General features: G+C 38.1%; 1 protein-coding gene across 2 annotated transcripts; it reads left to right on the top strand.

The window, feature by feature from the left end:
• The first annotated feature begins 1,462 nt into the window (after nucleotides 1-1,462).
• loxl2a (lysyl oxidase-like 2a) lies at nucleotides 1,463-26,616 on the top strand. 2 transcript variants are annotated; one of them, XM_056736612.1, is made up of 14 exons: nucleotides 1,463-1,650; nucleotides 3,355-3,652; nucleotides 4,750-4,925; nucleotides 14,964-15,172; nucleotides 17,411-17,627; nucleotides 18,962-19,145; nucleotides 20,335-20,486; nucleotides 20,576-20,743; nucleotides 23,446-23,611; nucleotides 24,648-24,888; nucleotides 24,974-25,089; nucleotides 25,318-25,454; nucleotides 25,536-25,647; nucleotides 25,887-26,616. In XM_056736612.1, the coding sequence occupies exons 2-14, from the start codon at nucleotides 3,373-3,375 to the stop codon at nucleotides 25,949-25,951; spliced, it is 2,223 nt and encodes a 740-aa protein (XP_056592590.1). In that variant the 5' UTR covers nucleotides 1,463-1,650; nucleotides 3,355-3,372; the 3' UTR covers nucleotides 25,952-26,616. The 2 variants fall into 2 exon arrangements, with proteins under 2 accessions (XP_056592590.1, XP_056592591.1); XM_056736613.1 differs by lacking the exons at nucleotides 1,463-1,650; nucleotides 3,355-3,652; nucleotides 4,750-4,925 and adding an exon at nucleotides 9,508-9,640.
• Nucleotides 26,617-26,640: the final 24 nt, after the last annotated feature.

The raw sequence follows: 26,640 nt of genomic DNA, 5'->3' as shown, positions 1-26,640 counted from the left end.
ACAAAATGTCTTTAAGTAGTGTGTTTTGGACCATATATTCTAAGGATTCGATATTGTTCTGGTGCCCATCCTCCAAATAACATCCCACCAATGGAAACCAAACCATTATCAGACAGCTACAGAGACCATTTAAACAATATTAAAACCAATACTATTCCCATTATAACCTTTAAGTTCATTAGATGGCTTCTATTGTGTTTTCAGAAGGGCCTGCTATGTTAAATACACGATATTGTGTTACCAAAACGACTATAAAAATTACCCAAATACATTTTGGAAGAGTTGAGCTCTTCGTTTTAATCTCAGATCAGATGTGTTGTCTTGTCCGGTGTGTGAAGGTGAGGGGTTGAAGTGTTACACCTGTGTGGCTCATAACCAGGAGGAGTGTCACCGGCAGGGCTCTGCTGTGTGTCCTGCGAACGCAGATGCGTGCTCCACAATCACAGGCGCACGTGAGTCCGCGCACATTTACACCTGCGGCCACAAGAGGGAGACATCTGTCTAAACCGGTTCCCATTTATTGCAGAATTTAAATATGTATCTGCTACAAAAACAACCAGTAATAAACAACAATGTTCATTGTTATTATTATTACCTATTATGCAATTTGATTTCGACACATTTCATAAATACAAAGTTTGGCCTCTACCTTCTGTGTTGAGGAGATTTGACTTCATCTTTCCCTTCCCTAATTCATGAGTGTTTTTTCCACCACAGACACCGTTTTGAAGTCATGCACTTTCAAGTCCTTCTGTGACAAGTCGTCCATGAGCAGTGGAGAGCTGGAATGCTGCTTCACCGATGACTGTAACGGGCCGCATCGCTCACACAGTCACGGAGAACATAACGCCGCGATGGTCCTGAGCTCCAGCCCGGTCCTGCTGCTGGGGGTCCTGCTGGTTAAAGTAGCCCTCAGTTCACTGTAACTCACATCTATAGTCGTGTACATTATAAAGAATCATCATTTGGTGGATTTAAATTGTAACTCATAGATGAGCTTTTATCTATGGCCAGATAATCTGTGTATGACTTACGTGTAAAATTAAAATATCAACATATAAGATTGCATAGACTATTGTATTTTATTTGGTTAATGCGCATGTGCATCTGCATACTTATCAATAAAGTAATAACTGACACATGATGTCCTCAATTTTGTAATCATCTGTCTGCATATCTGCAAGTTTTTCCTCGACTATCTGAACACGTGCCTGTCTGTCTGTCTCCCCGTGTGCCTCCCTGTCTGTCTGGCTGCATATCTGACGTTTAGCTTATATCTAAATATTTGCCCGTCTGTCTGTATCTCTCTGTCTGGATTTCATGTATGACCGAATGTTTCCGTTCTGTACGTCTGGCCGCTCACGTTACACGTGAAGACATCACGCCGCGCGACGGGGCATACCCAGATGGATGACGTCATGGGCGCAGCAGACACATCGGGGTGCCTGTGACTTTCATAATCTGACAGTCTGGGATGGTTTCAGATTCCAGAGGTAGTGGGAGGCGGTGAAAGCCCACGTTAGGGGGTGAACTCATTTAAAAGTGTCGTAGGTAACGTTACGCAGACAGATGTGAGTGCGCGCTGCTGCGTCCAACTGCGCTTGTAACTTGGCAGAAGACTTTTGCAGAACGAAGTTTCAAGATTTTAAGGTAAGTGTATGAAACTTTTTATTGATATTTATTTTGTGTTGAAAATCGATTCCTTGGATGCACGTGTCTTTATGAAACGAAAAATTGCTTGCATCAATGTGTTGAAATCGGAGTTATCAATGGTCACAAATATTTCTTTTAGTAAAACCATAACTTTGACTATACAGTCACAAAGCTTACATTTTTTTATTGAATATTTGATTATTGATTTTTCTAAGGGTTACACTGGATGTATTAATTACGAAAGCATGCCGTTTTTTCAATAAATTCATCCTCTTTAGATTTGTACATCTAGCCTATCAGTAGCCTAAAATATGCTTTAATGATCCTAACAAACACATTACATTTGACATTTTGAGATGGACTGCAAACAGTTCTGTGGCACTCTGTGAAGAACCATTGCATTTTTCCCTACTATGGTACTCAGTGGGGAGAAGAATCTGTATTGTTATAAGCATTCTAAATAATTTCTTTCTCTGTGTTTATCAGAAGAAATACATTTATACAGATTTGGAACAAATCCAAGATGAGTAAATAAAATCTTAAAACAAGACAGAATCCTAAAGTATGCTATAATAAAAAAACACAATGATGGACAAACAATATAATATGGAACAAACACTTTAAAGTGATACTTCACCCAAAAAATGAAAATTCTGTCATCATTTACTCATCTTCGATTTGTTCCAAATCTGTATAAATGTATTTTTTCTCATAAACACAGAGAAAGATATTAGGAAGAATGCTTATAACAATACAGATCCTGCCCCCAAGTGCCCCAGAACTATTTGCAGTCCGTTTCTCAAAATGTGTTCTTTTGTGTTCAACAGAATGCAAAAAAAAGATACAAATTATGGGAGTCAATGGGGAGCAAAATCTGTCTGGTTATAAACATTCTTCCAAATATCTTTCTCCGTGTTCATCAGAACAAATACATTTATACAGATGTGAACAAATCGAAGATGAGTTAATGATGACATAATTTAAATTTTTGGGTGAAGTATCACTTTAATGCGTAGATCAAGTTTAATTATGTCATAAACTGTCCAAGAACAGCATGTAAGTACATACAGTATATGAGCTAAATACATTATACCTTGTTAAGAGATGATATGAACGGACGAGGGTTACAATGCCATTTGTACCGGAAGGTCTATGAACCCAGTCACCGTGTAAACCACGTGACTATAATTAATTCATGTCGGAATTATTGTCTGTTGTATTAGATGTTGAATATTATGTCATAGTGACTTTTTATTTGATAATATATATAATAATAAGTAGGCAAGGCAGTATTGATTACATTGTTTCAAATTCTTGTAACATCTTTGGCTTCATTACAATGTATTTTTTGTGTCCTTTTTCAATTCCACACACATCAGGCGTTTTACGTATGTTTCATATCTGCTTCTTGATGTCCTTCACACTGTATCACATCTTTCTCAGACAACAATATCGTAAACCATAGGGTTTATTCCTGCAATTATGGAAAGTTTAATGGATTGTCTGTTGGAGAGTCTGGACACACCAGTCCTCTCTTTACATTACCCGTATGACCAGAGGGCAGGATTATCATGGAGGCGTGTAACTCCGGTCACACATATGTTCTGCCTTAGGATCTAACTAACATGCGTATGCAATCCAGCACTGTTTTTTAAATGTTAAAATGGCTTGTTACTCTAAATCTGTGTCGTTGTCTTACAGGTCATTGAATTCCTAGTCATGATGATCTCCTCTACATTGCATTTTGTGCTTGGTCTGATGATCCTTCTGACTTTGGTTGAAGCCCAGACTCAGTCCCAGCCACCCAAAATTCAACTCCGCCTGGCCGGAAACAAACGCAAGAACTATGAGGGTCGTGTGGAGGTCTTTTACAACAACGAGTGGGGGACCGTCTGTGATGATGACTTCTCAATCGAGGCCGCACATGTTGTGTGCAGGGAACTTGGCTTCCTTGGAGCGGTGTCTTGGTTACCGTCTGCCAAATTTGGACAAGGAGAAGGTAGGACGAGATCTGGAAGTTTTGATAGTGTTATGAACATTTAGGATCTTCTGTGTGCCTTTGCTCTTATATTACAACACTAATGTCCAAAAAATGCATGTGTTAGTCATTAAAAGGCGCTTGATACAAACCAGACAACTGTTCCAGTCAGGAAAAAGTATAGAATGGGATTTAATCCGGAACAGACATAATCTCATTTTTGTGTCCTTATTATAGAGACCTAATGATCAGCCTCTATAAATCTGTCTAGAGATTGTAAATCACAACCTGCAGATCAGTGGGTGGTTAGAGCCCTGAGGAACACTAGCCACTGGTTATATTATCTTTTTCCCTGAGTAAGCAAAATCAAATCTCACGTTTTCAAATAAAAAGGTAAATGTAAAAAACATCTGCTAAAAGAAAGGACGTTTGAAATCAGCACTGTATGTTACAAAGCCTGTAGTTGGTTGGTTGGAGATGGTTACTGCTGTTGAAGTTGCTGGACCATCATAGTGTTTGCGGTAAAGCAGGTTCATTGAAAAGAAAATGTATAAGGTTCTCAAGCATTACCGTTGTACGGTCCCCTTTTTGTAGGGTGCATCTCTGTCCCCCCCCAAATAAACACCAATGATCTTAAACTTAGAATTGTAATTAAACCAAAAACACATTCAGTTGCTGTAACATATTTTTTTTTGGCTGATGGTTTCATTTTTCTGCTGTTCTGATGAAAAACTAGCCCCCCCTGGACACTATTACAGGACGTTTACACAATCCTATTTCAACTGAAATCTGAAATCTTTTTCATGCCAGCGTAGATAATTTTTTTGATCTGAATGGTTCCAATAAGAAACTTTAGCAACCGGACCATCTTTTTGTTCCACAAAAGGTTCATTGTAGTGCAAAAATGTTGTTTAGATTACAAAAAATAAAGAAATGGTTTGGGATCCTTCAAATACGAAACATTGGGTAACCAAAAACGGTTCTCATATGACATCACCGTGAAGAACCTTTCGTAGCACCCTTTTTTAAGAATAGTTAAAAGCCTGTTGGTGACACCAGCGTCATACCAAAGCGAAGACCAACATCCTGAACACACTTTTTTGTTCCTTGTACCACAGGTCACATTTGGCTGGACAATGTTCATTGCACTGGAAGAGAGACATCTTTGGCCAATTGTCCCTCAAATGGCTTTGGGGTGTCAGACTGCAGACACACAGAGGATGTCGGGGTGGTGTGCAATCAGAAGCGTATCCCCGGCCACAGATTCATCAACACTATGAGCAACGATGTTGAGGTACTTCATGGCATATTGTGGGAATTTAACCAAAATGCAATGCAGATGTGAATGCAGACCTGGAAGTATATCAAGCCTGAGGGTTTTCTGTTGGTCACTGGGTTTAAAGCAGAACAGATATTCTTTTGAAATTTCTTTTAAAAAGTTCAAAGATTAGCGATCAGCTCGACAGACCACACTTTGTCGCCACAACCACAGCCCTTCCATCAAACGTTAAAGCCAAGAGCCTTAAACCTAACCAAAATTTCACTCAAATGCATTACAGCATTCGTTTACGGAAACTTTATCTATACGTTTGGGAGATTTTATTCCATCCTTTAAGTGAACATTTTCATTTTATCTCCCGGGCGAAAGGAAGTGAAGGTCTGTTACCGTGGCTCACAAATTCCTCCCCAAAGTTTGCTGCCCCGGAATAGTTTATGAGCGCTCAATTCTTCTTTAATGACGCGCCAGCTGTCCACACACCCACGGGTCCCTTACGTGCAGTCTGTCAGGATACGTTGACTTATTAACCAATATTTGTATATTTGCCATGTTGCTATGGAAACCGAGGTAGGCAGGTTTAAAGATGGGCTCTTGAGAATGATCAAAGAGCTCATGGTGTGCTTTTCCATTCCATGACTTAAGGTTTAATGACTTTACCATATTTTGCGTCTCTCTCAACATCCTTCCTGCCCCTCCAGTCATTCCCCCATTCCTCCAAAGATTTCTCTGGGAATGTCAATGCGGTGAAACTCCACAGAGCTGCTGACTAATGGAATGAATTATGGCAACACGAAATCCTGACTGTCGAATGAGTGTTTCCTGAGACACGGGTAGACTGTTGGAAAAGAAACACAGGGGTCATTCTATGAGAGGGTTTTGCTATCAGGCCTAAACATTTAATTAAGACAGGGTTGACAAATATAAAACACTTTTTATAAGTTGTAAGTTAATTAAAATGCCAAAACCCAGAGCACGTTGTGATTACAAATAGCTGCCAGCAATGTTCAAAGATAGCATTTGTGCACGGAGGCAGCTTAGAGAGACCGGCTTCATAGGCAGCGTAGTGGAAGTCTATTTTAATAAACAGAGAGCGTCTTTGCTACGACTAATCACTAAAATCTACAATACTAATTTCTCTATGGAAAAGCAATCAAAAGCTATTGAAAGTGAAACTTACATTTATACAAAACTATGCTCCAATTGGTGTTTCGGCCGGGATTTAATTTTTTCGAGCTTGATCCTTCTAAACCAATCACGTTCCTTGCATGTTGTTTTGGAAACGACAGGTCTCCATCACTGGTTAGCTGTGAAAAGGTGCTTGACAGGACGTTTTTTCAGAAAAGTTGAACATTTTTCAACCTAAAAAGACACTTTGAGCTGCAGAAAAAGACGCTGGCCTTTTAAAAAAGCGATCAGGACTTTTTTGAAAGCGTAAGTTAAAATATTTGCTGTATTTTCATGGACGTATATATTATATATAAACTTAGTTACTATTTGAATACTTGATTCTGATTGGCTGGAAGGTGTGCATTAAAACAATTTAATGCACGGGTAGTTCCAATCTGTTTGATCAACATTTGATTTAATCAAACCACTTCGCGATATGCTTACATAAAGCATATAGATAATGCACAGCAGTACACTGACTATGATTTTATTAATATGTTTTTATAATCTTATAATCTTAATAATATTTTTTATAATCTGAGTTGTCTTTATAAACTTTGCACATGTTTTGTGTAATTTTTGCCCAGCATTCTTAAATTTATCTCAAAGTTTATGCGGCACCAGTCAGGCGACAGGGTACGTCTACGAATGCCTGTGTGAGGTTGTAAGCTATTGGTAGGTGTCATTCCAAATTTTCCGGGACACGCATACCAGAAGTTTGAAACACAGGAGCTCCTCTGTGAATCATATTTGGGCAAATTCTCAAAGGCTGGTTAAACACCCCGGCCGGGTGAGCTAAGACGAGACAATCTCTCTCCAGATTCCTCAGGCTCCCGTTCAAGGTCCAACGCCAAAGTTTTTATAACCGAGAGCCCATCCTTTGTGTATTTTCCTCATCATTGGCTAATTGGATGTGTGAAATGATGCTGGCAGCCGAATGATGACTTAGCACATCGCTTACAAACAGACTAAATGGTTTTGACATAACATTGCATTACAAAATACCCCCATAAATATAAATCCGGCTCTTTCAAAGCTGGAAAAAAGTGACTATGTAGAGATTTCTTCTGGCTTTCTACACATACAAACAGCTCTGTTTTAAAGTTTGTTTGGTTGCTGTTATTTTACCTCGCCTTGTTGTCAGTGTACAAGCTCAACTCTGATCCTGTACCAGGATGCCGTTATGATCACATTAGCTTGAGTTACATGAAAAGATACACTTCATTGCACTGAAAGCATGTTGTGGTAAGCTTTCATCAGACCTCATGAGTGAAGTCACTGTATTTGAGCAGCTGTGTTAAATGGCTTGTGAAACATTAGTTTAGGTTAGTCGATCAAAGGCTGTTTTGTAGGTTCTCAAGGAAAAACTCAACATGCTTTAATCTAATGAATGTCTTTTTAAGAGGCCCAAATTGTTTGTGCTAAATTTAGATGTTAATGGATGAATGTATGATCAACAAGAATCAACAAGAATACACAACATTTCTATTAGATTAAACAGGATAATTTGCCTGTCTTAAAACCTGAATTTCAGAAATAGATATACATTTTTGTGTTAACGTATGCAGGCTCCTGAAAGCGTTTTTCCAAACCAGTTTATACTTTCAATCAACAAATTACACTTAAATGTATAAACTGCTGTAATTTATGGAGGAGAGGTGTACTGTTGTTTTGTTTTATAAACAAATGGACGTATAATTTTCACCTGGTGGAAGTTGTAACAGGTTAAACAAATGACAGATATTATAGTGAAAGAAAACAGCAGAATGAAATGGGACCAGAACATGGCATAGGAGTAAAATCTTTCAACACAGCAATTCGTGACTGAATTCATACAAAGTAGTTTGTTTCTTTTCAAATTACAGTTGTCTTTAGAGTTAAACCTTTTTTTGACCTTTTGCTGCTAATCACACATTTTCGGATGTTCACTTTGTATGAATTCATCCTTAATCAACATTCAACCCGTATTGAACAAAAGGTTCTTCAAAGTAAAAAAAGGTTCCTCAGATTATAAAAGGGTATGAAAGAAATAGCTCTGTTGAGAACCTATGACTGAATGGTTCCTTGGAGAGCCACACTGGTTATTTTATGGCATCGATATGAAGAACCTTATGTAGCACCTTTATTTTAAAAGGAGTTTTCCTCTGTATAACCAGGGCTAGTAAACAACTTTACAAAGCAAAGAAGCATCCCAGGAACCTCCCAGAACACCCTGCATAGCAACACCCTGCCAACCATCAACAACACCCATGTGTGTTGACACTAAGAGCGAATTGAACTAGTTGCATGAGTAAATTACATACTAAGTCAATGCTAAGATGCGAATAGACGCAAATTCGCTTCAGTCGTGAGTCTTTTGTGCACACTGAAAAATGTCAACCTGAGTGGCATATTCATGCAAAGAGGTTATTGACTACTACGGTTTGACACGTCCGAATGCGTGAAGACATTTGCTATCATGTGAGGTTTTTTAATTTGTGTGTTAAAGTAATCCCGCGTTTCATGTGAGAAGGTGAAAAACACGATGCTTTGCATTTGGTGTGTTCTAGCAAGCCACAATTAGTAGCAACTTTTTTATTTATTTTGCTGTAATGGAAAAACAATCAATAAGTATAATTTTAGGTTATTGTAATTTTACCTTTTCCTACAATATTATCTGTAAACAGTTTTTATACTTATTTCTGAATACATGCTGTTGCAGCTCTTTGCAGCTGGACACTAAATTGTTGAAGACTTCTCCATAGGAACAAAGAAAACCTCTCCAGCAAGGGTAAATGAAAAAAGAGAAACAGTGGTATTTGTGTTCTTGTAAACATTTGTTGGAAAGGAGGAAGAGTTTATCGTTGGGTAATCAAATTAATCACCACCACACACAAGTGCACATGGAAACATTCAAGTAGTGTTTACAAAATGTTCAGAGTGAAAGCTGCTGGCTTGGTTTTGTTTCTTGCAGTTATAGCAATTAATCAGATAATCATCATTTATTTTATGTCCCTAACAGATGCACTTCTTCCAAAACATTTACAATGCAGTCTGCATGTCACATTCCTGGCAAATAAAAGACAGGAGATTTAGAGGAGACAACGTTTGTAAAACTTGCCTTTACTCGAACACTGAAGATAATGTATAACCTCCAACAAAATTCAGTCATTACTTAAAGTGTAGGTAACATGCCATGTCATGCTTCCTTACACTGTTGAACATGCAGGCTTCTCATGGTTAACATGGTCGACTTGTAAAAAAACGAGTTGGATGTTTTACATAGTATTTATGTGATTGATACATTCCACCAGCACTCCAAGTTGTTTTGGAAAGTCTTTTATTGGGCAATTCTCCCGGAAATCTAGATCTACTTTCGACCAAGATTGTCTGCGTTGCGTCAAGATTGTCGGTACTGCAGCTTGTTACTCTTGCGATAGTGAAGTTTAGGTGTGACTGTTTGTTCAGGGCATTTCAGCGATGGATGTTGTATAATCGGTGGATATAACACTGGATTTGGAGAACATTTGAAACTGATAGATGGCGCGGTCCCGTTGCTAAAAGATGCTGGACAACTGCACGGGGTAGGTCAAATTAAGTCATATGTCTGTGTTTTGTTGGCAATCGGCGCATACGTGCAAAATTGTGTGCTCGTGCTGTAGTTCCGTCCCACTGCCTGCCTCCAACAGCTTGTGTTTTTCCGGAAATAGTTGTACAGCTGTATCTCTCTTTTATTAATGTGATAAAACTATATACTATATACTATATATCTACTCTTCGAAGATATGAGGTATGCCATACTACTGTATAGGTACATAAGATTAATATGAGATTGGCAGAAACAGAGAGTGTTACCCGATCTTTAATTCAACTAAAATATGCAATAGTTCATTGTACATTTGACAGATTTTCAATGCCGAACATTGTAAAATCATGTTCATGAGTCAAAAATGAATTTATAGATTGAATGTTCATAATGGATTCTACTCAGATTGTCATGGTGATGGATTAGACTGAAAGCATGCTCTTAAATCAACACGCCAGCGCCAGGTCTCAACCGGTTGTCTCGACAGGATGCGCCGGTAGCAAACCCATGTTCTATATAGCCTGGACATGTCAAAGTTCAGGATTTTTGTCTGGGTGTTGGATTTCTTGTACATTCTGTTTTCAAGAATGAGAAATTTGAGATAATCCACTGGGATTTCTAGACAATGCCTTCGGTCAAATTTAAAACCAGGAAACCAGGATGTAAAGATCAAGATGTCAGGTGTGGGATTAAGTTATGTCCTTAAAGTTTGTTTCTGATTTTTGTTGTCAGATGACACTGAAATGTAAAGCGTTAGGCTGAACTGTAAAAAAAACTTCTGTAAAAAAACAGTAATTTTGCTGGGGTGCCAGTAATAAAAGTAAAATAAACATTGTCCACTTAAAATTAAAATTTTCCTTATAAAATAAAAATATTTATAATTGTAAAATTATGTTCTATGTTTCATTGGCAGCCTTTTTTCTGTAATTTGACAGTTTTTAAAGTATTTTAAAAATACAAAAAAAAATTCCCCTAGCTGGGAGGCCAGCATAAAGCGTAAAGTAACAGTTTTTTCATGTTTTTCTTGAACATTTCCAGTCTTTTTCTGTAATAAGATTTTTTTTACTGTATTTCAGTGTGTTCACTGTCAGAAAAAAAAGAAAAAAAGAACCCAAGCTGTCACTAGGTCGATACCCTATCAAAAAGGGTGTCTTTGCATCTAAAGAATGACCCTCATGTTAATAACACTGATTACTATAAGAAGGCTCAAATGTTCTTATAAACCGTTGTTTCTCCTATCTCAAAAAACGTGTTCTGACCAGTTAAAAAAAAAATCTTGTTGAACACCAGCGCTGGGTGAAGACTCTTGAAGGTTCAGCGTAAATACATCCAGAGAATGTCTGCGGAACGCGAGTTCAGGGGTCACCTTAACCTAAAGCGTTTCCATGGAGCTTATTCAAAAGACTTTTGTGACCCTTCACTGCACTGTACGAGTTCACAGTTACTTTCATTCTAAGTGTAAGTGCCGTCCTGACACAAAGATGGCCCTGAAGACAAAAGACTGGAACAAATGGCATTCCTCTCAGAAAGCTGTAGACATCTTGGCTTGGCTTTGAGTGTCAGTGCGATTATGTAGTTGTGTTTGAGCGCATCGAGGTGACGACACACTGAAATGTTAAAGCGTCCTGCTTCTGGTGGCTGTGAAATATTCGCTGCGTGTGTGTTTGAATGTCTGGAGTTGCTGAAGGTGGAGAAGAGCGAGAATCGATACCCCAGCTACCAACCTTCATTCTTGTGTTTCCTCAGAGAGTGCAGTAACATTCTCCCTCAAACATCCCTCTGTTTTCCTCCAAATCCCAAATCGTTTTACACAAAGTCTCCGAAACAGGCACGTGGAGAACCAATGTGAAACACGTGAACAGGAAGTGAATAAGAGAGGAGAAACGCTCAACCGCACGTTTGCACCAGAAGCCATCACCTCTCTCTCATCCACCTCTCCAAGCCCAGCCGAGCAGCATTAGCGGCATGTAAATATTTGGATATTTGGATACTGTGAAGTTCAGATGAAGGTTGTTTTGTCCCAGCGAGTGAGAAATGTCTGGATAACTAGGGTCCCCCCCCCTCCCATCCCTAGCCCGTGCATTCCTGCTGCTACTGTTTCCATTGCTCACGCATGGACCTTAAGTTCTTCAATGCAGTCATATATGCGCACGGTTTCTCACTTTATGAATGACTGTATCCCGTCTGTGGGTTTGTTTTGGATACGTGGGTGTGTTTGAGCTGACAGACGACAAGTCTTAAAGACGTCTTTGTTGAGTCTTATTTATAAAACATACAGTTATACAGGTTACGCTTATTTTAAGAAGGTTAAAGGAATATTTCACTCAGATAGGAACATTTTCTCAGAATTGACTCGCCGTGATGCCTTTACCGATGTTAATGACTTCCTTTCTTCAGTTTAACACACCGTAAACAAATATTTTTACATGTTTAAATCTCTTTTTACGTGCTCAATATGATGAAGCTCCAAAAACACACACAACCACTTTTAAAGGAATACAAACGACTTAACACATATCTTCTAAAGCAAAATGGAGACCTGCATATGCCATGCAAAAAAGAAAAATGCATTAATACATTAATAGCACGTTTATCAAAAACGTGTTTTAGGTCAATCATCCTCATGTTTCATCAGTTTCTGCCTGCGATTTAAAACCATCACATGCTTAATAATAAAATAAGTAGCTCCTGATATAAACAGAGAAACGTTATTTATTGATATCATGTGCACAAAAAGCTGGAGTCTGGTGGTTAACATGTTAACGAAAAGGATGCAAAGTTACTCAAATGAATGAATAAACATTAATCTATAGTACGAATTAATAAAATAATTTATAAACATTTTGCACTATTTACATAAAACAAATAAATGAATTAGTAAAATGTTCTCACATATTTGTACTTCTGGAATTCTTATCCGTGGTCACAATGCATTTTTCTGCATGTTATATTCGGTGCTCAGTACCAAATGATACACTGTAAAAAAATCTGGTAATTTTTTTATTTTGAAATTTTATATCCAGCTGGGGTGCCAGAAATAAACCATGAAATTACAGTTTTCCCCCTGTAAAATTACATGTTTTCCCAGTTTCCTTGTAAATTGGCATTTTTTGTAATGACATGTTTTTTTTACCGTATTTTAAAATTCCATGAAGAATCTGTCAAATTAAAGTTCTGTAAATTAAAAAAAAAATCCATTACGTGGAAAATCTGTAAAATGTACGTTTTAAAGAGAAATTTAAGATTTATATTTTTGACTTATTTAGCATAGTATGTCATGTTAAAATGGCGAGACGTCGATAACCTGAAATCTCTTTGGTTCCTCTTAGGTGTTTTGCGCCTAGTTGTTATATGCACTGTTCCTGTCACGTCTCCTGTTTTTCTACACTGGACTGTCAAAAAAAAGCTGTAAAGGCCGAAAATGAATATTAAAAATCCTATTTGAGTGAAGTTTTCCTAAATTAACTTTCCAGGTCTTTTGACACTGGTATATTAGTTTCCTTAGCTCAACTGGTGGATTATTGTCATATGAACCTGGGGTCTTCAATTTCAATCAATACTTTAGTATATTAAATCAGATCTTATGGTAAATTCAATCTGACATCTATTTTATATGAAGTGACTTACTGTGCGATTCAAAATTGTGCATTCCCTGAAAATCAAACCCATTTCTTGACACCAGTTGAGCCACGGGAACACACAAGCAGAGAGAATATACCATAAGGATTGGATTACCAACTGAATTTCAAAGAAGCCCTTGGATATGAAGTCCTATGTCCTCTATTGAACTTGTCATCCTGTCAGTCAGAGGATTATAATAACATTCAACCTTCATACTGAATGCTTGTCAGGTCATAGACAAGACATTCTTTAGACTTCACAAGTCACAATTTCTTGTTTGAGTTCACTTATCTGCACAGACAATATTCTTTGTTAGCCTGATATAGTTATCCCTTTACTTGAGTTCACACCCATTTGAGGATCAAATATGTTTCATTAAATATTAAATCCATTTAAACGTAATACATCCATATAGTGTTTGTCTTGCCACATTTTTTGGTTTACAAAGCCCTGCAAATGTCTCTCTGTTCACATAAAGCTTAATAAAAAAAAAACACCTGTTTTTCCTACTGACACATCATGTTGATGAAAGGTGAAAGTACTCCCGCCTGCCGTCAGATCAACCCTTTAGAAGTCTTATGGGTGCAAAACCTGAGCTTCATCAAACAGGGCGTCTCTTTGGTGTAAAAATATGCAGTGGAAGATGTTTGGTCTGGACGCTTAAGGCGGTGGTCTCACTCACAGCTGGCGGGACGACCCCCGCTCACACCCCTTCACTCAACACTCACCCTTTGGTTTCCTACAGACTTTCAGAAGAAGAGCAAACAGGGATGTGTCTGAATGAGAGCCCACTTCAAGCAAACCCAAGCCAATAGTCTCGCCTTTATATAGTAATATTTACATTCAAATCAAATCTTGCTCACTGTGCGTCTGCAACGTTTGGCTCTGTTCACGCCTTCACGGTCTCCACTTTCTTTTGGCTTCACTTTGGCACATCTCTCTCTTCTTTCATTCACAAACTGTGTGTAACACATTAACACATGAATTCAATTATTTAGAAGCCACAGATCTAGTCTCCTCACTCCTCTAAATGATTTTTACCTTTGTCATTTGAAACTCATAACTCAATAACTCATAATTCGTACTCAAACTAATAACCACCTCCTCGTAGATAGAACAGCATTTTTATTGCTACAGAGTCGAAGCATTCCTTTTAGTTGACATCATGGCAAAAAGCCCCTGTATTAAACGGTTTGGGTACATGTGAGGGTCATTTAGTGGGAGCGAACAAAGATGCGTTTAGATTTGATGAATTTAATGGCTCATATCGCTTTAAGCTAAAATGTTATGTGGTCTGGAGATTGTGGATGAAACGGATGACAGATTCATGTGCTCTTCTAGTTAAAGTTCATTGGGCTTAAACAAAGTCAACAAAGCCAACGACTGCAAGTCTGCTGAGGTCTGTGCTGAGAGCATGTATATATCCATGTATAATGTATTTCAGATTCTTGACCTTGTTTTTTAACAGCACGTCTGGTCAGCCTTCTCAATTATTGGTCACAAATGATATGACTCCTCAGTATTGCCCTCAAATTCCAGCCTTAAGATTAAAACTAAGATTACTACAACCTCTCCAGAACGTTACTTATTGATCTACTCTTGCTATATGATGTTTTAAACATTTTACAGTTAATTCGACGTAAGCACTGATGCACTGTGAGAACTATACCGATTAAGAGGGTTTTTTGCTTCCAACTTAGACCATTGAGGAGAGGGTGGAAGAAATCCGCATGCGACCCATATCATCCCATCTCAAGCGGATCCCCATCACAGAGGGCTTTGTAGAGGTTAAGGACAATGGGAAATGGAGGCAGTTCTGCGATGAGGAATGGACACAAATGAACAGCCGAGTCGTTTGTGGGATGTACGGATTCCCCGGAGAAAAGAAATACAGCAACAAAATCTTAAAGTAAGGAAAATTCCTGCATATCAGATAGGATTCGTTCAACATTTGTGTTAATGTGCTATGTAAGGCAAGGGGCAGTGAGTCATGCATGACTTACAATAACTTTTTATCCCTGTTTGGAAAAAAAATATGCTTAAAGAAAAGTAAAGTTTAAAGTCACCATGGAAATAAATGTGGGAGTTGTTTTTAGATTTCAGGTGAATCATATCCAGATTGCCAGAATGTTACCCAACATAATTCCTGGCTGCTTCCCATGCAGCAGAGAACATTGTGTTTTCTCAGTTACTCTGTTAGGGACTTTTAACTGTAAAAACGTCTATAGAGTTTTCCTGTGATAAATCTGTGAATAAATGCTTGTCTGTTCGGCAGGATAACATTTTATATGTAATATTATAAAACACTATAACATGGCCAGTGCCCAGGCATGCACGCGTTTATAAAAACAGAACGTTCTTGAAGATAAATATTTTTCTATATATATTTATGCATTTATTCATACATCCAGCCACATGCTAAAGAAAGATTGATATTTTAGGGTGAGGTATGTGTGTGTATGTTTGTTGGAACATTTTATAAAGGTGCGTGGTTGAATCACTGGACATGTGACCTCACCTTTCCTTCAGAAACACCCTGAGGCACAAACATTTTAAAATACACTTGTTTTTGTGTCCCTCTTCTTCCATCTGCTTGTTTAGTCACACCATTTTATTAAATGGGTTTTATTTGTCTACCCTCCAGCACCTGAGGTGTGGTTCTGTCCATTGAAAGGTGTGACCGGATAACTGTTTGTTTTAGCCTGACATATTAAAAGACTTCTATAAAAAATCTAGATTGAGGTTATACTAGATTCTATCCACAACAAGAAATATGCTGAGAATGAACAATAATTGACAATGATTTTAAGTTTGTAAGTTGTGCATACGTCCCCAGAAGAAATTGTTATTGCAGAAGTTTCTCTTTTATAGCGCATGAGATTTGAGTTTTCATTTATCTCCTGTCTCCTAAAATTGCTTAGGAAAATAGAAATGGAAACAATTGAGATTATTGTTAAACTATGTGAAGAGGATGGTGGTGTTGTGTACACGGTGCAAAACCGCTTTTTTACAGAAGTTCACAGTTTTAGAGAATTTTTACACATTTTCTTTAAAGTGGTTAACCTGTAAATGTACAAGTTGGGTGTGAAATATCAGTAAAACTGTATCATTTTACATTCCCGTTTTTACGAGTATTGTAGGATAAATTATCTGGACTTGGTCCAGTTTGATGAGAAATATTTGACTTCATATTGAACTTTTCATTAATATTGACTCTTGATTGCAAACTTGTCAGCAAGTTTTTGACATTGTTGAGATCTCTTCTGAAAACTAATGGAGACATGTAAGATTTAAAGATCTTTTTTTCTCTGGAGAAATATCTGAGACTTGAGAAAATGTTTTAATTTGCTCTTCATTTAATATCATTGATGTCTAGGAGAAATAGTTGAGATATTAAAGTCATCTCATCTGACATGCAGACATATGAAGGTTGTATTATTGTTAGTGTGTATTTTAATAGGAATTAAATTTCTATTTGAGTTGACATTTTTGTTGTTGTTGTTGTTGTTGATGAAGACAGTAGATAGAAACTTTGCATGTTCATAAGATTTTGTTGTTCAGGTATGAAGCGGAACAAATGTTGGACTCATTAAGGGTTACTCCACCCAAAACAAAACGTCTGTCATGAATTACTCAACCTCAGGTGAGTCCAAACCTGTATACATGTTCTGTTGACCACAAAGATAGATGTTGAGAAACATGTTAGCATTTCTGTGGTAGTCAAAATCTCAGTTGCTAACACTTTTCCAAATATCTTTCATTGTGTACAACCGAACAAAGAAATGTACACAGGTTTGGAACGACTTCATGACAAGAATGTTCATTTATGGGTGGAGTATCCCTTTAACAGGAGGAAACTTCAGGACACACATATTGTTTGAGTGAAGATGTTGGGTGACCATAGCTGAACTAGAACTTTCTCTAACCTCTGTGCATGTTATGAGAATCATGGGAAAAGTGCTGTTTCCTCTGTTGAAATAGCAATGTCATGTCCTGTTAATAATTAAAGAAAAACTGTATTATTTTAACTATTTGGAGTGAACCAACAAATAAAAGGTTCCTATATCCTCTAGAAAGTATCATCTAGATGTTTTTAATTGTATTTTTGTCTTGACAAAACTGAACTAATCTGTATTCCCTCTTTCAGATCCCTGTCCATGCGAAAGAGAAAAAACTACTGGGGTTTCTCCGTGAACTGTACAGGAAATGAGGTCCACCTGTCGAGCTGTAGACTGGGCAAACCCCTGGAACGAAAGAGGAACGGCACCTGTGGACGTGGCCTGCCTGTGGTAGTCAGCTGCGTGCCTGGAAGAGCCTTCGCCCCCTCATCATCTGTTGGCTTCAGAAAGGCCTACAGACCATCGGTAAGTTGCATGCACAGAATGAATGACATCAGTATTATAAGTCACATGATTTGAGTACCTGTGGTTTCTAACACTGCTGTGTCATCCGCCATGACATCACATCAGCTACTGTCACATACTTTCCTGTTAGCAATGACTGTTGCACATGTGCAATTTCATTTTCCATTTTTTCGCGCTGACTGGGGTGTGAAAGGTTGAATGTTTATTTCTGAAAGAATTCCTCGCATGTTCATTTCCTGGGAATCGTTACAGTCATCCGGCCTGGAAATAATAGCAGCGGCACATGCAAGGTCATGCAGTACAATAAATAGCACGTTTCCTTTTGGGATGAAAGGGAGATTACATAATGTTTGAATTCAAGTGCAGAGTGCTGATGTGAGTGTGTACAAGCGGTGAAACAACAGCTTCTCAGTGCTGTGGACTATTACCTGGAACAGATCCATAAAGAGACGGCTAGATTGAAGAAACACAGCTGCGATGAAGGATTTTTCTTTTTGGGTGTGTTGATTCACTCGGATTTATGGATTCGGCCTTCCAAAAAAAAGAAGTTAAATTTTTTTGTACAAAGTATGTTGTGTACCAACCAAGTGTTCTGTTTTCAGTGTACTGGTAAGTACACTGTACTATTTCATTCATTTTAAATATAGGCACCTATAAGTGTACCAGTAGTAAAGTTTCGTACACAACAGTTTTTTTTTTTTGGCTGCAACTATGCTAATGTGACTTACAGGGAAACCGATAGTTTACTATTTTAATATTTTTCGCACATTTATTAGTTTATGAAATTACACTTTAAGAAAAACAACTTTAATATTTATACATGTAGGCTATTTAGGAAACGTTTTATGGGATAACCTGGATTTTTATCACACTTTTCATCTGTCTTGTAATGCTGTTAACAGTTGTATATATTATATACTTTTAAAAGAGTAGGTAAAACAAAAATATTTAATATGTGAAAAAAAATATATGTGAAAGAAGGCTACCCAATCAAAAATAAACAAACTACAAGCCAAATATACTTCACTTCTTTATACTTTTAAATGAATCTCCATCAAAAGATTGAATAGTATAGGCCAAATATATTTAGACTTCTGTCAGTATAGGAATATGTAAATGTATTGAACAAAAGTAACAAACAAACTGTGACAAACAGTTTGGTCCTGTGTGTTTAGTTTCTCAACGCTAGCAGCAACATAAAGCTAAAGATGCTAAGAGCACATTAGAAATGCCCAGGGAACCTTGCCTAGCATCAAATGCTATCCCCATTCTTCAAAAAGTGTTGCTTCTAACCTGAATTGTCCCATTGATTAATTTGATATATAATTTAATAGCAACCCCTGGTGCGTCTGCGGGGAGGTGCGAATGTTGGTGAGGGAAGAGTGGAGGTGTTAAAGAACGGAGTTTGGGGGACGGTCTGTGACGACAACTGGAACCTGAGGGCCGCCACTGTCGTGTGTCGAGAGCTGGGCTATGGCACAGCCAAAGAGGCTTTTACTGGAGCAAAGTTAGGACAAGGTCAGTGTGCATTCTCTCATCTTACACGGAACATCATATTGTGATGTACGCTTTATTGTTAAACTTACGTAGAACATAAACATCTATCATGAATGTTTTTCTTCTCGAAGCACTTGAATTGAAACGACAGCAGTCTTTGTCTTTGGCCTTCATCTGACAGTCATGGATCACAGCCTTTAAAGTATCTTTGATCAGATTCATGAGAGCATTCCTGAGCCAGGAGTCTCACTCATCTGTGTTCTCAAACATCTGTTCTCCAACTGGAGACGTGCAGAGGGCTGTACCACAGCTGATGTTCAGAGAGGTTCTTATAGTAGATTTATCCAGAGAGTTTGCACGGCGGCAAACTTGCATGCAATATTTTTGCATAAACAATACACTTGCATTAAAGTGATCATCCAAAAATGACCATTCTTTTATCGTTTACTCACTCTCTTGTCATTTCAAACCTGTATGATTTTCTTCTGCAAGGCACAAAAAAGATATTTTGAAGAAAGTTGGTAACCGAACAACTGTGGTAGGCCTACCTAAATGATTGTTCATTATTGGGTGAAAAATCTCTTTAAGATACTCAAACATTTTGGTTTACTTTGTATTTTGTTGTGTGTATATTTTACATTCTTGTACGTTCCTGATTTTCCACAATATTCAGAGAAGGTTCATCCGAAATGGAATTAATTTCATTTTCATCCAACAGATTATATAAGGGAAAGGGTTTGAGAACGATTTACAAACCAAATGGGAATCACATTGCAGTCTTTCGTTCATTTTGTAGATTTATTGCATTGCGTCTTCACTTTAAAGTGAAGCTATGGGAGCAAAAACTAACTGGCAAACTGCTTGGATTCATTTGTATAATTTCTTCTTCCTATTCACATCCCTTTTTCGGGTTCTTTAAAGCCTTATTTTCTCATGCGCTCAAGTTGACAGTGTTCTCGAAAAACAGATAGGAAACATCACCATGACTCTGTGCTTGTGATACAGACTAAACAAATACAAACACTCTCCAGCTCTCCCAAGATACAACACGCTACCCGAAAGAACATTAATGTGATGTTATCTCCTTCAGAACTTTAGATAATTACAACTTTCTGGGACATCTTACATTTTATGCAAAGGAATGCTGGTTCTGTGTTTGACAGTCGATGTTCGTTGGAATTCGTTCTTCAATGTCCTCGTGTTTTCTCAGGAATGGGTCCGGTTCATATGAATGAGGTAGAGTGCTCTGGATTTGAGAAGTCTCTCACTGACTGCTACTTCAATAATGATGCGCTGGGCTGCAGTCATGAGGAAGATGCTGGCGTGCGCTGCAATGTACCTGCCATGGGCTTCCAAAAGAGGGTAAGAACATTTAATTACTGGTCAGCTCACATAAGAAATGATGGAATGAAAAAGAAACCTCTTTAAACTATTTAATTCCATCGCTATAGATTCGTTTGAGTGGAGGAAGAAACACGTTTGAGGGACGTGTGGAGGTTCTAGCTGAAAGGGGTGGTTCTCTGGTGTGGGGAACCGTTTGTAGTGAAAACTGGGGGATCATGGAGGCGATGGTGGTCTGCAGACAGCTGGGATTAGGCTTCGCCAGCCACGCATTTCAGGTAAATAATCACATTTTAACAGTAAAAGAGCACTTTTTGCTTTTCATTTGACACCCCCTGTGGCTAATGTGGCATCACTGTTTCATACAACTAACATTTTTGGGGATTCCACAATAAAGTACGGGTTCCTCCAAGAAGTCAATTTATGTATTTGATTCCCCCTGTCATTAAAAACCTGTATATGACTCTTTTTTTTATGTCAAACACAACAAGAGATATTTTGATAAATGTCTTGCTGGTTTTGTTCATACAATGAAAGTCAATGGGAGGCCCAATGTGTGGTTACCAAAATTCTTCAAAATATCTTCTTTTGTGTTCTGCAATAGAAAGAAAAGTTAACAGATTTAAAATGACACGAGGGTGAGTTAATAATATGAGACATTTTATTTTTGGGTAAAGTATCCCTTTAACATTGACATCTTAAAGGAACAGTTCACCCAAAAATGAAAATTCTGTCTTCATTGACTCACCTCAAGTTGTTAGAAATCTGTATAAATGTCTTTGTGGACACAAAAGAAGAGCGTTTGAAGACTGTAGAAAGACAAACGTTCTGGGCACTTTTGACTACCATTGTCATGTTCCCTACTAATACTATGGTAGTCAACGGTGCCAAAGAACTGTGCAATCGTCCAACGTTCATCAGAACTAATTCATTTATACAGATTCGAAACGATTCGAGTAAATGATGATGACGGATTTATTTTGGGGTGAACTGTCCCTTTAAGAGTTTTGGGGCGCTCGCACTTGAATGACATCCTGGTAATAAACTTCCGACAGTACAGCTCTGCAAACTATTTACATGATAAAAGCTATAGGATTAGTTTGACGGGCGCTTCAATGAGTGGAAATGGAAAAGTTCTGCAGGCTAATGCCATTATTAAATGTTGTTATGTTGATTGGCTGAAGTTCTCCCCTAATTGAGGCGTGTGGCCGCGTGTCAAAGACAATTTGGACGTAATGACGTTATCATTTGACGTTATCATTTGCGCATTAACTCGACGATATAAGATTTACCAAGTCTTGAGAAACCCTTGGGATATTTAAGCAGTTGTTTTTCTTTAATTAACTTTTATCTAAAGGGTATTTAATTTAAGTTATGTAAATATCACTTGTTTTGGTAGCTTGTTTCTGTAGGACCGTTACCAAGGCTCAAAAAGTGCAAGATACAACTTCCAGATGTCAGTGTGGTCATTAAAACAAGATTTATCGGACAGTCTGGACCGGTGGGTCTTTCCAGACAGAAAGTGTGGAAAACAGGGGTAGAGGAAGGAAGAGAGAGAGAGAGAGAGAGAGAGAGAGAGCGGAAAATCTGACACAATGAGCCCGTTTACCCGGTGGCGGGTCGCGCGAGATTATCTCTCAGATGAGTGAGGGAGCTAGAATGAGTCAACTCTGCGGAGTCAAGGGACACAAAACACATGGAAAACAGAAATAATACTTGACCGTTACTCATCATTCACATATGTTTGTACAGTAATACAAGCTTTGAGAGACTTTCCGTGGGGTACACAATGCGTTTAAGACCGCTACACTTTTGCAACAGCTGTAATGAGAAACAATCTCTATAACAGACGCACAAGTCACGTTCGGGTTGTGTGAAAAAATGTAAACACAGCGCCCTCGTTTGGTAATGAGGTGTAATGACATGTATGGCATTTCATTCCTATAACGCAGTGGTTCTCAAACTTTTTTTTTATGATTTTTTAAGCCAAGTGCCCCTTGACCAGACCGCAACATTTTTCATTAAAATACAGTGACATGAGAGTCAGACAGTTATTATATCTGATGCCCCCAAGCAGGTTTATTGCTTATAAACATTTCTGTATGTAGCTTACGCAACTATGTAAATAGTTCAGTGTTTTTCATTCCAGGAAAATCAGCATTTCTTTAACATTTAACCGCAACCTCTCCTAACTTGCATTATTTCTCACCGAGACACTGCTCCTGATTCCATGTCCGGGTCTCAAAAAATAACTCTCATAAATTGAAATGCGTTTTAAATGTATGAGTACATTTTTTATGCTTAGTTGTGTAGTCCTCATTTCATTTGACAATTCTATTATCATAATTTATTGATTTCCATTATTTATTCCTAAATTTCAGTTTCTCTCTCATACCCCATGCAGTACCCCAAAGTATTTTACTTTTACTATTTTAGTATTTAATGTGTTAATATCCATCCATCCATCCATTTTCTACCGCTTTATCCGAACTACCTCGGGTCACGGGGAGCCTGCGCCTATCTCAGGAGTCATCGGGCATCAAGGCAGGATACACCCTGGATGGAGTGCCAACCCATCGCAGGGCACACACACTCATTCATTCACGCACTCACACCCTACGGACAATTTTTTCCAGAGATGCCAATCAACCTACCATGCATGTCTTTGGACCAGGGGAGGAAACCGGAGTACCCGGAGGAAACCCCCAAGGCACGGGGAGAACATGTGTTAATATAAAATCAATTAATTATCTTCTTAATGCAAAATGTGTAGTCTGTATATTTAAGGGCATTTCATCATAGCAGTGTTCCCCAAATGGGGGTACGCGTGGGGTACCCCCATTTGGGAACCACTGCTATGATGAAATGCACTAAATAAACAGCGTACACATTTTGCATTTAGAAGATGATTAATTGATTTTACATTAACACATTAAATACTAAAATAGTGTCGTTATGTGTAATGTGTGTGTTTGTGTAGGAGACGTGGTACTGGTCTGGAGACCGCAGTGCTGATCATGTTGTGATGAGTGGGGTCAGATGTTCAGGTACTGAGATGAGTCTCACTCAGTGTCTGCATCACGGGAAACATCTCAACTGCCCGAAAGGAGGCGGACGCTTCGCTGCTGGAGTCTCGTGCGCAGATAGTAAGACATTTTACTTTATACGTTTGTCAGATGCTTTTATTCAAAGTGACCCGGAGTACATTTGAGTTCATGATTCACGGCTATAATGACATCAAGGCATTGTCGAAGGGATCGTGCACCCACAAAATGAACATTTTGTCATCGTTTACTCATTTCAAAACTTTTGACTGACTTTCTTCTACAAAACACAAAAGAAGATATTTTGAAGAATGATGGTAACCGAACAACAGCGGTCCCCATTCACTTGCATTGAAAGTGAATGGCTGACGCTGTTGTTTGGTGAACAACCTTCTTCAATATATCTCCTTTTGTGTTTTATGTTTGAAATGACAACATTTTCATTTGTGGGTGAACTTTCCTTTTAAATGTTAACATGTTTACTGTAGCATATTAGAGAACTTATGAAATTCTTAAAAGTATGTGTGACTTACACTGTCGGAAGTGTCCAAATATATATATTTATCTGTGACAAATTGGTTATTTTCAACATTGATTTAACATTAAAGCAATTATCTTTGTCATCAAGGATACTATCAGTATACTTGTAAACTTCACTCGTAGTCTTAAATAGACTGTAGACACTTCTGGCCTGAAGTTCACTTCCAGTCTGTGTTTGGTTATCTTATATATTATTGTATATTCATTTTATTAAATGACATTAAAACTACTCAACAGTTTCTTTGCGGAGGTCTATCGGAAGTTAAGTTTGGGCCACATAGCATTTATGTTTGTATATACAAATGATAAACATTCTTGTATACTAAAAATATTCTACTGTTGCATTTAAAAGTGTATGTTTAGTAACTAAAAATGGTATGATTGAAAGAGTATACTACTAATAGTAAGATTATTTTCTTACTGAAAGCGTTTACAGGTCGGACTAAGCAGTAAGTCTCTAGAAACCTGATGGATCACCTTCATAAACAATGTTAACCAGTTAGTCTGACTGAGGTTTAGATTGCCAGGTCAATACATCACGCAATCTTACTGCATGGAGGAATTTGCTCTTTCTGACCTCTGAACTCATGACTCACAGCGGCCCCTGACCTGGTGCTTAACGCTCAGCTTGTGGAGCAGACCACCTATCTGGAGGACAGGCCCATGTACGCCCTCCAGTGCGCCCTCGAAGAACACTGCCTCTCCACCACTGCAAAACAAGGCGACCACAGCTCGTACCGACGCCTGCTCCGCTTCTCATCCCAGATCCATAATGTAGGCTTATCCGACTTCAGACCCAAGCTGGGATACCACGCATGGACCTGGCACGAGTGTCACAGGCAAGATCATCTCAGATCACAAAATAAAGTTTTGATTTTGAAATACAGCTATGTGATGAGGGTATCTTGTTGTTTATTGGTACAGGCACTACCACAGTATGGAGGTCTTCACACACTATGATCTTCTGAGTCTGAATGGTACCAAGATTGCAGAAGGTCACAAGGCCAGCTTCTGTTTGGAGGACACGCAGTGTGATGAAGGTGTGAACTCACTGCACTAATGGATACAATGATAGACTAAAGCAAAAGTTATTCTGCACCATTGAATATTAACATTTGAGAACATAAAAGTACTTTTGAACACAGTTTTGTGTTTGGGGGCTTATTGCCGAAAATTAAAATGAAGAAGAGTCATAAACAGGTTTTGAAGGGTGATTAAAAGAGAGTTTTTTTATAAATGTTCAACAATTGCTTTTTTCTTTCATGCAGGTATTCAGAAACGATATCTTTGTGCCAACTTTGGGGAGCAGGGCATCACGGTTGGCTGCTGGGACACCTATAGACACGACATTGACTGTCAGTGGATCGACATCACAGATGTGAAGCCGGGAGATTATATTTTCCAGGTACAATACACACAACTTGAAGTCAGAAGACAAATTTAACATAATTGTTGCGTTCTTACAGAAATGTATCTTGTTTCATAGGTTGTGATCAATCCTAACTATGATGTAGCAGAATCAGATTACACCAACAATGTTTTGAAGTGCAAGTGTCGCTATGATGGAAACAGAATATGGACGTATAACTGTCATACAGGCATGTTGGAGAAATACTTGAATTTATATTTAATTATTTTTCATTTATTCCTGTTAGTGATTTTGTATGCAAAATATAAAATTTCAATATAAAGAGTTTTCATTTTTGGGTGATGTATCCCTTTAATACTGTATATTTAAGATTATTATTCATATATGTTCAACATTTTTGCTGTTTTCCATCATATCAAATTTAGATGTTAGATGAGAGCTATTTAACCTCTACCTCTTTTTTGCTAGGTGGCTCACGGAGTTCAGACATGGATGAATACCCTGGAATGAGCAACCAGTTGTACCATAGATAGAAGAGACAGAGAAAATAAACCAAAGGCTCTCAGTGGTGGATGCTGCAAACTGTCACTCAAGACTGTTGAAATATAACTGACCACTAGAGAGACTCCAGCACTTCAAGAGCAGACACGAGCATCTGCTCTGTTGACCGACCTCCAAGTGAACATGTTTAGGTTTAAATGTAGATTATCTCCTCCTGATGCTAGTTTGCAAGCTTCCGAACCGAAAGCATTTAATTTTCGTGATTTTACTGTACAGAGAATTTCTTGCTTGTCATTATGAACTCATGGCATATATAACTGTAACACAAACTTGGATCATCATTGGCTCTTATTGTCCCCTAGGCTTTTTTCTGTATTATGTTGCATAAACAAACCTGTTTATAGCCGTTACTATCTAATGTACAGTCAACACAGCTCTGTCCAACTTCTGTAGTCCATTCATCATGCACGTTGAGTAATTTATTACGTTCAGTCAGGGATTGTGTTTAATATGTATGCAATGTGAAACTATGATTTTCTTGCGTATTTGTGAAGCGTCTTATGAAAAAAGCTCCCTCCGTTTTATGAGGGTATCTACAACCAGTTACATGGTTTTAAGATAAACGGTGTGTGAGTAAAACAACACACATCATGAAACCTTCACATTGCTTTCTATAATAAAAGAATGGAGCAATTGATGAGTGATATTTTGAGTTTTTATT

This window comes from Triplophysa dalaica, chromosome 22 (genome assembly GCF_015846415.1).
Source record: "Triplophysa dalaica isolate WHDGS20190420 chromosome 22, ASM1584641v1, whole genome shotgun sequence".
In the NCBI taxonomy this organism is placed as follows: Eukaryota; Metazoa; Chordata; class Actinopteri; order Cypriniformes; family Nemacheilidae; genus Triplophysa; species Triplophysa dalaica.
Note: the sequence above shows the minus strand (reverse complement) of the source record. Positions and strands in the feature narration are given on the sequence as shown.